This window comes from Branchiostoma lanceolatum, chromosome 4 (genome assembly GCF_035083965.1).
Source record: "Branchiostoma lanceolatum isolate klBraLanc5 chromosome 4, klBraLanc5.hap2, whole genome shotgun sequence".
Lineage (NCBI taxonomy): Eukaryota > Metazoa > Chordata > Leptocardii > Amphioxiformes > Branchiostomatidae > Branchiostoma > Branchiostoma lanceolatum.
This window is the reverse complement of record NC_089725.1, coordinates 3,635,612-3,649,036: the sequence shown is the minus strand read 5'-3', so window position 1 is coordinate 3,649,036 and position 13,425 is coordinate 3,635,612. Positions and strand designations below refer to the sequence as shown.

The window sequence follows — 13,425 nt, the reverse complement described above, 5'->3', positions numbered from 1 at the left end:
TACATATACACAGTGCATTTTTTCAAACAAAAGTGTTTTATGCATATATAGCACAGTAGAGTCGTTACACAGCTGGGCCTTCCAAATCACTTCGTGGCTCCGTGTGTAAATAGAGCGATCCCGAGTCAACTCTGCTGAGTCGGCTTGGAGTCGACTCGGAGGTCTAGTTTACACACACAATTTCCAAGCACAATCGGAGCACATTCAGCCGGACTATATAAACAGAAATTTAGTAGGGCACTCAATTACCCTTTTCCCGGGGTCAACATGAGTAAACCCGAGGCCATGCTCAAGTCGGACCCAAGTCGCGTTTACTTTTATTATCTACATTCACGGAGTCGGAGTCAGTGAAGGCACTTGGCAGAAATTTTGACATTTGTTTCTTACTCTTTATTCCATAATTTGTCGGTATCTATTTTATAATTTTGTGCATTCTGTGATGCAAGTTTGTCATAATTCCAAACGAAACAATATTGCGGTCATCACACTGGGTGTTTGTTTGTTTGTTAGTTTGTTTGTTTGTTTGTTTGTTTGTTTGTTTGAACCTTTGTTTATTCATGAGAAGCTCAAATCGGCATGCAGGCCGCTTTTCATTGAAGTCACGAGAATGACCAAGTCACCTCGCGGCCCTGTGTGTAAACAGACTGCACTTGAGTCGAACTTTGGTTGAGTGTACTCCGAGTGTGCTTGGAATGGCGTGTGTAAACTCAGCCAGAAGTTTGTGTGTAAAGCGGGTCTATGTCGCCCCGTGCAAACTCCCCACATGCGCCTCCATTCTTTTTTATAGTGACATTCCTCCAACCCCTCAATGGTTGGTGGTGCATCCCTGATTGGTTGTTTGTCCAGGAAGCAATTACTTAGAACGTAATTCGTCCTCGGGGACTCATCCGTTTCTAAGGATAACTCTATCATAGGACGAGGTAAACCGGAAATTGAATAAGGAATCTTAGTTACGCACTCATATTTCAGATTTATTGCCTTAAATGCTTATTGACATCTTGGCAGCTGAAAAATATATACTCTATTCAACCATAGCGATGGCTTACCACCATGTTGAAAACAGCTCTAAACATAGAGAAAAACATAATCAACCAGATACACGGATGTCACGAATGATTATTATGTATTATAGCTATGACTGACTTGATTATCATGGCTTCCGTAAAACGGTATCCTACTTATGTAATAAGTATTCCGCTAAATGTATTTATGTGGTATGCTGAACCAGGAAGGACCATTTGTTACCTACTTTGTCAGGGCTCTAATCTAATCTTACCCTCATCCATCACAGTAATTACATCTAGCTTCTAGTGGTCTATCCATCCTCGTGTACTGCTATGTTTGTATATTGAATCAAACGTCTTAAGAAAATCAACAAAAGATGAAGAAAAAATCATTTCCATGGGTGCCGCAGTTGCAATAAGGTGGACTGGACGGAACGGTTTGCTACTAAACTTATATATTAGACAGAATAATCTTGGTGATTAGAGGAATCTTTAATTTGATTCTTTCGTTGGGACGATTTCGACCTTACTTGATGAAAGTAAATTAAATTTATGGCGGTAGGAGGGGAGAGGATTTGTTCGTGGTTTTTGGTTCGTGGTGAGCAAACGGAAAAAATTATCCGAAACTCATGCAATTTGCAATACAGAACCGCTCCAAACTAAGCACGAATCATGGTCAACACGCCGTCTTAGGGCACCTGACCTTTGTAACAGCTATCATGCGTACCACGCGGCTCGGTACTCAACTACTTACTTGTGAAGTTATTTATGTATTTTATTTGATAGTTTTTATCTAGTCTCGTCCCTTTATTTTTTGAGAGACGAGCTACATGCACTGAGCTAGGATGAGAACGGTGATGCCAAACTCGCTCTATACCTAAAGCCCCAGTTACACATAGCCGAGCATAGCCTCCCGACCTTGCCCCAACCATGGTTGGGAGTGGTTCGGCTGTGTTTGGCTGGTATTCGTCGTTGGCTGGTGTAAGGCTGGTGTTAGGCTTGAAATTTCCAAACCATTCGGCTCTCGGAGGGGAGGTCTGGAATGGGTTGGCTGGTGGTCGGCTGGTGGTTGGGAGTCAAACTTGAATATTAAACACGCCATAACTACCGCTGCCTGACTTTCAACTACTTTTCAACCTGCCCATGACTCACCCCAAGGCCTAAAACAATCTTTGCTAACGCATGCCCAACCAAAGTTACTACCGGTACTATCAGAACTTGTGCCACAACCCCCACCCCCACCCCCCACCCCCCCGACCTTCAGACAGCCGACCTTCAGACAACCGACCAAAAACCGTTTTGAAGCTAACTGTGATCCGAATTTGATCTCTCGGTTATGCCTTAAGACCATAGAAGAAGGGATTATTTTGATTAAAAACCAAAATGACCCTTCTTTTGAAAATCACTGACTATGTCTATCTTAATTCATGAGAGGGTTAGCAATCGGTCAGGAGATATTCGACGGACTGCAGGTAGCGGACGGAATGGTTGGGAGTATGTTAGAAAGCATTCGGCGCTAAAAGATAGGTGTGGCCTAAAACTTGTCAGACTGTTCCCGACCTACCACCAACCTTGGTTGGCTAGTGGTCGGGAGGCCATGTTCCGCTATATGTAACCGGGGCTTAAGGACAGCCAAATAGACCGCCATTCACCCGAGAAAAACTACCATGAATCTTTTTTTTCTTGACTAGGATAAATGATATGCCTCTTCGCTAGGTTATGTTTTGGATATCTTTTGTGTGTATGTGTGTATGTGGATGAACAGCATAACTCGAGAAGGCCCGGATGGATTGTCTTGATATTTAGTATATGGGTAGGTCTTGATGAGACCCTAGCAGCTTGGCACGGTACTGTAGCGGAACTTCCTGCTTTGATATCTCGTGTTCTGGACATGCCATGGTCGTGAATTTTGAGTGGTAGATAGCTCGATCGTTGGGCAGAGAATAAGTCGTGTAGGTTTGGGCCCCCTATGGGAACTGCAGGAGCAGGTTTTATTTCAGACTTACTTAAAGAGAATAACTCAAGAATGGTGTGACTGATGGAAATGATTTTTGGTATGTAGATAGCTTGAATGACGATTTACGTGATTAGATTCTAGTTGTGCAAATCAGAATGCAATTTGCATAATTCATGAGGAAAGTGTATACGTCTACTGTATTTCATGCTAGGACTATCAAACATGTGACATATGTACCTGAGAAAGAGATAAATGTTGATAGATATCAATTATGCAAATAAAGACCTCATTTGCATAATCACTGAGGAAAAAGTTATAATCAAATGGTAATTTCGCAAATCAGAATCTAATTTGCATAATTAATGAGGAAAGTTCATAAACCCGATGTATTCTATGATAAGACTATTCAAACCAAGAAGGTTTTATATTCCTTGTTCAAACATAAGATATTTCGTAGAGAGGATTGTTGATGGACATAAAATATCCAAATCAACACCTAATTTGCATTTATAATGAGAAACTACTATAACTCCATACTGTTCAATGAAAGCAATTTCATTCGTGGCATTTGGAAGTAACGTAAAAGTGAACATCGTTGAATATAAACTATGCATGAGGATCTTATCTACATAATCAATGAGAAACAATCATTTTGCCGATTACAGTAGATGTAGTAAGGAAGATTGAGCCTTAATCGTAATGAGTTATAATCGTTCTTGAAAGTACGTGTGTGTGAGACGTGTAGTCCTTTGGCAAAAAGAATGCCGAATTCGCGCTGGATGATTTCGCGGTAGAGAGGTCACTAACACGCAGAAAGACTTACAGTAACTACGACCTATGCAACATTTTACTCTCCTCTGTGCGATACTAGCCTCCGTTGCAGACTCCTTCAGACTGTTTTCTTTTTCAAATAACAGTTTTATCATTACAAGAAAAAAAATGTAATAATAAAACTGTAACTTGAAAAACAGCCGGAAGGAGTCTGCAACGGAGGCTAACGCGATACATTATCACTGTAACAGCTGAACGGCCTTCCAACCATATGTTATTATTCAAAAATTCTACCCGTGGGACAGAAGAGCTGAAATGTTGATCTCAAAATTAAATCGGTCGTGCTTTTTTAATGTTAATCTTATCATACCCAGCCCCCACACCCAAACCGTAGACACCAAGCAAAATGTTTTGAGTCATATTCGACAGTTTAAAAAAAATGATGTCAAGGAATAGGTATAGGAAATGGTAGAATATTCCTTTATGTTCGCTGCACCTTGGATTGTTCTGCTGTATAATGGATCATTGTTCTGCTAGTGGATCGATCGAAGAGTCAGGGGGGACCCGTCTCATGTTGGGTATAATTGGACACGGCAATTGGTAGTTTAGGGGTGTGCATAGCCTAATCTGTGTAACGCAAACTCCGATGTCTGAGGCTGTAATGACCCCTTTCCTCAAACCCTGAAGAACCCATCAAATAACTGATTATGACTGTGACGACAGTGGTTATCGGAGAGAAAGTAAGAGTAATCTTTATTTATGCCTTTTCTTAGACACAATATGGAAAACTGTCGTCCATATTCCTGTCAAAAATCATCCATACAAAATCATGTAAAGTGCACAAGAGGCAGCATTTTCTACTGTCGATATGACCTGACGTAGTCACTAAACGAAAAGTGCTTCATGTAAATATTTGGGAACGACTGTTAGGGAAATATTGATCACTCTGGGGCAATATGGCGACTTGCAGGTTCAGTTTGTTCGATGAACGCGTACGGCGGCTGGTGGTGGTAGGAAGTGACGATACAGTTCAGATGACAGTAGAGAACAGGAAAGTGATCTCGAACCAGTTTAGCTCAAATGAACTCAATGAACAGATGAGCTAATCTTCCACTGGTCGTGACAGGAAGACAGGCGCTATATACAGTATTTACAGGTTCATTGTACCGGGGAAATTCCCCTAGCTCTTTTCGACAAGCACAATGAACAGTGGTCCACGGCTTAACGTCCCGTCCTAAGGACTGCGACCCTTTCCAGTAGCGTGCATGTGGGGTGAGCGACAAAGCCGGGATCGAACCCGGGGCTTTTCAGAGGCAAGATCGCTAACCACTGGACTACGCACGCTACCTAGAGAGGTGGAAAAGATCAGAATCAGGTTGCATCGACGCGTACGTGTGGAGAGAAGGCAGACGGAGAAGAGGACAGGCTTCGGTGTAGTCAGACCCCAAGATAATCCTGACAGCCCTTCGTTAGATTTTCTCAATTTTCTGGCTCAAAGCATTTCAGGGATGCCAGACTGGGGTGGCATATTCAGTACATAGTATACATACACTGTGACAAGGTCCTCTTTGGGGACATGAAAGAGGCTGGCTCTGTTACAAATATGGTCTACGTGTGCGTCCCACTTTAGGTCTGCCTGCAGGAAAACCCCCAGTATCCTCATTACCTCCAGTTGTTTCAGTTCGATATTGTTAAGGTAGAGGGGGGAGGGATAGATGCAACCTTTCTGAACTGGATGTGCATGGCCTTGCATTTCCCGGGATGTAGGACCATATGCTGATAATGGGACCATTTGTCGAGGTCTGTTAAGTCACGCTGCAAGTTTGAAGTAGCCGTAGGTGGATTACGTATGTCCACCAGATTTAAGTCATCGACATTTCCATCTCTTTGAAGAAGAATGATGAGCTGCACTGTTGATATAAGCAATGAATATAAGCGGCCCGAGAATGGTTCCCTGTGGGAGACCGACGGTCACCGTAGCACTGGTGGAAAACACCCCGTGATATCGCACATTAATTTATGGCTGACCCGGTCGAATGCCTTATTGAAGTCTGTAGACACAAGGGAGCAAAGGGTGCCTGGCTGGTCGGTAGCCTTGGATAGTTCGTCAGTTAAGTTCAAAAGGCATTGGGTTGTGGACCTTCCTCTAAGGCAGCCGAATTGCTGTGGGTCGACTTGAGGTGAGATATCTGACACAGCTTATTCGGCGACGAAACTTTCAGCAACCTTGCCAAGGATGGAAGTCATTGATATTGGGCAAAGGTCGTTTACTGATGGAGGTTTAGATATAGGTATGGGGACCACGATGGCACGCTTTCATTCATCGGGGATTGTGCCTTGCTCAAGAGACGAGTTTAGAATGTCGGCCAGAGGTGCGCTCAGTTCATATGCAAATTCGCTCCCAACATATGGTTTGGCTGGAATTCCGTCAGGCCCGGCCGCTTTCTTGGTTTTCACTTTCTTCAGTTTTTATAAACTACCCATAGTTTGTACGTCGATGAAGATTAGACATCCTGGTAATAAGATACGCCAAAAAAGCAGTTACTCAAACAACTGGATATGATTTTGGAAACGGTCAGACGTTTCAAGTAGCATCCACTACTTTTCGTCAGTGACTGTGAGCAAGATCAGTCGAACAGTAGGTTTATAGCCACGAAAGAGAAGACAAATTTTTAGATAGTCCAATAGAAAGCATTTCAGACAACTCAAGACAAGGTTGAAGTAAACGGGGACAATAGCTCCTATTGTTTTAATATAGGAGCTAAAGCTGGTTTGCCCCCAAGGCCCAAGTGCCAGACAGATCCACCCTTAGCCCTCCTTTCCTGTTGAGGGTTGGATTGTATATCCTCTCATATATTGCCTCCTTCACTCCACGTTCAAACCAGCGGGGTTCGCGGTCAAGGATATCAGTGGATTCGAGATTGAACAAGTGCCCCTGGTTGTGTTTTAGGTGGTGGAAAATGGCCGAAGAGTAGCGGTTGGCGCAATGTTCTTTGTGTGGCTGGTCTCTCCGATATAAGTGTTGTTACAGTTGGGTTCTTCACATTTGAGTCTGTAGATGACATTGGCCTTGATGCCTTTGCGGGGTCGGTCTTATCGGACGGATGTACCAGTCTTTGTCTGAGAGTTGACTGAGGTTTGAAGTTAGTGGCAATGTTGAAGTTTTGGAAGATCCGTCGGAGTTTTTCGGACACTCCTTGTACATATGGAATAGTGATGTTGGCCTTGTTTCTGTTGGTCAACGGTTTACACTTAGGCGTTTTCTTGGACTGGTCAGACGGTTTGAGGGCTTTGTTGAAAGTCCATCTTTGGTAGCCACATTTGCCCAGGGCACCTCGGAGGTGTCTATGTTCGTCTGTTTTGGCCGTGTCTGAGGTGATGATGTTGTCTGCCCGATGAAAGAGAGTTTTTATAACTGCCAGTTTGTGTTCCAAAGGGTGGTGAGAATCAAAGGCCAGATACTGATCGGTATGGGTCGGCTTCCTGTATACTTCGAACCGAGGGCGACCATCCTTCTCTAAGATGGTTTTTGTTTCTAGGAAAGGGAGCATGTTATCTTGACTCGACTCCTGTGTGAACTTGATATTGTCATCTACCTGGTTGATATGTTCAAAGAAGTCATCAGCTTCTCTCTTCTTTAGTCTGCGCCAAGTGTCATCTACATAGCGGAACCAGTTGGCCGGGGGAGTGTCCTTGAAAGTACAGAGGGCTTTGTTCTCAAATTTCTCCATGTACAGGTTTACCACGATGGGCGAAACTGGTGAACCCATAGCACAGCCGTGCAGTTGTTGGAAGAACTGGCTGGACACATCCACGGCTTGTCTTGATGGTGCAGACGGATGGGCGTTAGTGGGAAAAGGTCGTCGATCTTTGACTGCAAGGGATTTCTCACCTGCTGAACGGGCTGTGGAGACTTCCTGGAACTGGTGAGACGTTATCCACTGACCGAAAAGACGTATACGGACGACTCCCGGATTGGCCTGCACACTCGGTTGGTGAAATTGTTGGATACGGTTCTCTTTCTCGATTGCAGAAGAACAACAACATGGTCACTGGTAGCCAGGGTTATAATGAGGTCGAGGGTGACCTGGCCTCTTGTAGGCTTGTTGATAATTTGTTGTAAGTTGTGAGTTTTACAAAGTCGACTGGTGTCAACGCGGTTAAAGCCATCACCAATGAGTCCTATGTGGGGGGGGGGGTTGTTAAAGTGTCGACAGTTTCAACCAAGTGACCAAGGAGTAGTTCTGCATGAGGAGAATTAGGTGGACAGTACACGTACGGAGCAGACTGTGACAACAGTGTGGTTTTGTGTTGTGTTGTGTTGTGTGGTGTGGTGTGGTATGGTGTGGTATGGTATGGTATGGTGTGGTGTGGTATGGTATGGTATGGTGTAGTATGGTATGGTGTGGTATGGTGTGGTGTGGTATGGTGTGGTATGGTATGGTGTGGTGTGGTATGGTGTGGTATGGTGTGGTATGGTGTGGTATGGTATGGTATGGTATGGTATGGTGTGGTGTGGTATGGTATGGTGTGGTGTGGTATGGTGTGGTGTGGTATGGTATGGTATGGTGTGGTATGGTGTGGTGTGGTATGGTGTGGTATGGTATGGTGTGGTGTGGTGTGGTATGATGTGGTGTGGTATGGTATGGTATGGTGTGGCATGGTGAAGAAAGATGATGGTTCAAACTCCATTATCTGTATTCATCTATTTGGTGAATGAAGTTTTGTTAATATCGGGCAAAAAACCTCGGCCGTATGTGCGTCGTGCCCACAGATGGTCCAGGGAGCCATCGAGAAATGTAATGGCGACACATCAAGGCGAGGCCTGTATTTTACCGTCCACTTTCCAAAGACAGATACCTCGGATCCACATAGTCATCAGCAAAACGTTTAACATGAATAACGTTCTACCAGCGACAGAACTGTTTCAATGAGTCTGGTCCACGCGTAAGATTTAGGGACAATCATATTAAAGCCAAATGAAGATTTTTGCAAATGTACATACCATACCACCTGCTGGCCAATAATGTTATATCCATCAACTAACCTAGGGATGGTGGTCTATCTCACTGGGTATATATTTCATCAAGGTTTAACGCATTATATTTTGATCAAGTGGGGGGAAACACGTTCGTCTGTTTATCGTGTGCCCATCATCACGTAACTTTGGGGGAGTGCCCTTTTACACTGTGGGTACTTTCGGAATTACCAATTTTAGCACTGGGATGATTGTGAAATGGCCCGTTTGGGGCGGCTTGATTCCGAAATGGTCTTTATTGCTAGAGAATATTTATGAAATAATTCACTTAAATTGCACGTTGTTTTCCCGAATGATTCTTTTGCAAATTGATAGGTCAGTGATAGAATAATAGCCCATTTTTGTAAGGGGATGACTTTGGAGTTAGGGGTTAGGATCACCTATATAGATCATGCACAGAGCCGAAGTAGAAGTATGCCGTACTTGGTGCCTCCCCGTATTTCCCTCAGTATTTGACACAAACTATGCAAAAGTAGTCACAGTAATCTTGATAACGCTGATGAATATATCATTCAACTTAAAGGCCCACTATGTAGGATTTTGGCCCAAAAATTGAAAATATTCTTGTGAACAAATCTTAATGTTAATAGCAGGTACGGACATGTACAACCCCTTTTCAGCACATTTTCTTCATTATTTCGTCTATTTTGGGTGTTTGTGAACTGTACAAAAACAAAACAAAAACTCCCGGACACCACCTCAATAGTAGATAAACAACAACATCCCCGTGCACTGGAGGACCCCCAAGGTGGTCTAATCACTTAGGCACACTTTAGACTGCCAGATGTCATGAAGCTCTTCTTCTTTGGAAACACTCATGTCTTTTTCCAAGAGGGTAGAATACAACTATTAATTTATTCTAGAGAGTCTACTTTGAAGGGTATCAATAAAGTGTGGTTATTGACCCTTCAGAACTGCAAGAACTCTGGTAAGGATGATTTTTTACAGAAACTGGTGAACTGTAAACAGGCACCCCACTGGGCGATCAGCCTGATAAGAAGTACAGAAGCCATGTGTGGCCATGTGTTAGTTTCACACTGTGTGTTGTTTTGGAAGGAGGGTAATAGTTTTTTAAAGTTGTTTGTATGGTGCAGTAATGTTGTAACCTCCCTTCCTGAATATCGGTAAGCAATTCTATAGAGTTGATAAAGCTTGCAAAGAAACAGTAGGAAAATCTACTTTCTGTATTGGCCTAAAACTACATAGTGGGTCTTTAAGTGTGGCTAAAGATAGATGAGAATACGAATTGGAAATGTACCAGTATGCAAATAAGCTAATCCATTCGGTTGCCTATTAGGTCACAAACACCTAGAATAGCAGATAGATAGCCTCATCATCATGAAAACGCATAAAAACATAACACAAACATATGTATATCATAAAAATGATATATATGTAATAATATACGTATATATACGTAATATATATGTTATAATATATATGTAATGATATATATAAATTAATATAATATATATGTTTAATATACGTAAAACGCGCACAGATACACTATCGGGAATTGGTTCGAGCGTATCTGTGCGCGTTTTACGTATATTAGCCTCACTAATACTGAAAATATTACAAAATATATACTGTAAATGCAGAAATGTTCGCGGTGGTTTTATGTTCGCCGACCGTTTCACCGCGAACTCAAACATTTTTGTCCAATACTGTAGCAGTATGTGACTATTACGCTTCCGCGAACATAAAACCACCGCGAACGCTCCATTTTCGCCTTAGCGCGAAATAAAAACCACGCGAATTTAGATACATTTACAGTAGTGCCGGGTCTGCGTGGCCCCCTATTGTACGTTTAGCCAGTCGACCATACTTGAAGGGAGGTAGAATTGTAAATAGAAATGTCCTATTTCCATTTTTTTTTCCAGAATACCGGGATGCATTTAAACTCTTTGACAAGGACGGAGATGGCTCCATTACCATCGACGAACTTGGCACCGTCATGCGCAACCTGGGCCAGTTCCCGTCCGAGGACGAGCTGAAGGAAATGCTGCACGACATCGATACAGACGGTCAGTGATGGTTTGAATTTCGAAATTTTGAACGGAGAGGAGCAACGGTTCATTTTACCCAGTTTTAATCTATATTGGCCAAGGCCAAGGTAAATAGATGCCTTCAAAGGTTCCGGCTCGGCGTCACAATTATATCAATACGACGCAATTACCCAGTTACAGCTATCAATAAGAATCATGTTGCATAAAACCTACCGTACTTCTTAGACAAACCTGTGTCCTTAATAATCTTTAATTTTGATTAATTGGCAATTTACCATGAACCGACTGAGCACCAACGAAAGAAACTTTACATATTTCGGGCGTTCACGCATCGATGACGTGTATCGGACTTAATCAAGGGTTTCCGAACATAACAAGCAATAGTGGTACAGTTGATGACATCATTTCCAGTGGCTCATTTGCAGTTCCAGTTCTGATTGATATGCCTCGGCATGGCTACTAGCTGATTCATCGCGCTAGTACTAAATCTGCAGATATGGTTTATGAAGCGTAGCTACAATCGTGATGCTGTGTCCTTGAAATAGGTAAAGCGATAGACTACCAGCAGATGTAAGCCATTTCATTCTGTGTTTCTCCATGACTTAACTTTATCGTAAACATGATAATTCGTTTGATTCGAATATTCTACATGTATGCAACTGTATTTTGGAATGGAATGGAGGTCAACACGTGCTTTCATTAGGCCCTCTATTTATCCTGGCTGTCCTAACTGTCCAAAGATAACGTGGAGGAAATCCCGCCATAATTTCCTGGCGGCGCCGTTTGAATAAAAGATTACATACCGAAGGCGAAAGGCGTCAGACTGGTCGAAATGGTCTGGTAAAAATGTGCCAGCATGAACTGAAATGGAATCCCTGCACATTTGTATAGATTGTCTGTATATTTTTCGGTTCACTGCTGGTGAAAATTGATGTCTACCGTAAATGGTAAATCTGCCATTCCCTTTGGCAAAATCTAGCTGACTGTCCCTCGTCTTTGCAAAGTCACATCGCATTTTGTTCCTAGATACGTTTAATGCTATCAATCGAGATACTAGTACCCTGGATTAAACCAATTATTGTCTTGAATTGTGTGTGTGTGTGTGTGTGTGTGTGTGTGTGTGTGTGTGTGTGTGTGTGTGTGTGTGTGTGTGTGTGCACGATAACTCAAGAAGGCCTTGACGGATTGCCTTCATACTTGGTAGGTGGGTAGGTCTTCTGGCGGCTCGAAATAATTAGATTTTGGGCCGCCTAGACGCTTGCTATGGTACTGTTGCGGAAATTCCGGGTTTGATATTTCGTGTTCTGGACATGCTATGGTCATGTTTTTTAGTGGTAGCTATAGCTGTTGGGAGGGAGAGTAAGTATAATAAGTGTAGGTTTAGGCCTCCTATCGGCTTTTTTGGAACTACAGGAGCCGACTTCGTTTCAAACTTTGAAAGGGAAAAACTCAATAAGGGGTAGACGGATTGTCATTATATTTGGTATGTATATAGCTTGAGTGATGATTGACAAGATCGTATGTTAGTTATGCAGCTAATTTGCATAATTAATGAGGAACGTTTATAAATTTGCTGCTTTACATTATAGGACTCTCAAACACGTGACATATGTAACTGAGAAAGAGAGGAATATCAATGGATAATAATTGTGCAAATTAATACCTAATATTTTCATCATTGATGGCAAAATACTTTAACTCCATATTGTCTCATTTCCATGATTTATGAAGAAATGCTATCATAGCCTTCTTTGCTTAATATACGACTTTGATACGTTGAACAACTTGTGTTGATTGTGTAGAGAATCTGATCAACTGACATGATTCATGCAAGTGAGGTCCTTATTTACATAATAAATGAAAAACAATTATGATATGCCACTCGAAAAGGCTAACATCAGTCGCGAAGGTATGGGGTTGTGGAACTCAAGTGTTTCATATGAAATGACACTTACAGACATTGTGATGTAGTGTGACATCTTTCAAGGCTGTAAACTTTTAGATAGATTAAGCCTTATTAGGCGAGCGAACCAAAATACCAATCACAAAGATAGATGCAAGACCTGAGGCCCCTGCCAACCAACTGCCTTTCAAAGATAAGTCTTCTGACAGGAACATTCTCACCAATCATTAATGTTGTTTTAGCTGGCCTGAAATCTAGGGCGACTCAATACCGTTTGAAGAGCTAACTCACGTTGGAACATGCTATGAACATGAAGAGTAGATACGTCACCCTCTTTCAATCAAGACAAACGTGAAGTTATTGTGCTGCTTATAAGCCATAAGTGAAAATTTTACCATTTACAGATTCAAAAGATATTTAAACGTTTCAATACAAACTATTAAGATTGAAAGATTGCTGTAATAGAGACTGAAGGTCATGATTCTGTAATCAGCTCTAAAAACAAAACAATTCATACAGCAAATATAGATGATTTAATATTTCAGACAATGGTAGAAAGAAAGTGAGATTGCTCAGAATTAGGGTGTACTTCTACCGAGGTGTTTCTACTGAGGAGTCTTTAGCCCCGCTGCAACTTTCCGGGTCATTTCTTTTTTTAATTTGGCAACATTTTGCTATTGGAGAAAACTACACAGCGTTTTTCAAACAGATTTGGCCAGTAATGTGCTAATAAAACCTACCTT

The 13,425-nt window shown here is 42.2% G+C and overlaps 1 protein-coding gene across 2 annotated transcripts in view; it reads left to right on the top strand.

The window, feature by feature from the left end:
• The window catches only part of LOC136432258 (calmodulin-like), a 66,177-nt gene that overhangs the window by 24,640 nt on the left and 28,112 nt on the right, over positions 1-13,425 (top strand). For both annotated transcript variants that reach the window (XM_066423353.1, XM_066423354.1), the window contains exon 3: positions 10,654-10,797. In XM_066423353.1, coding sequence (XP_066279450.1) covers positions 10,654-10,797 — 144 coding nt within the window. The remainder of the gene's footprint in view (positions 1-10,653; positions 10,798-13,425) is intronic.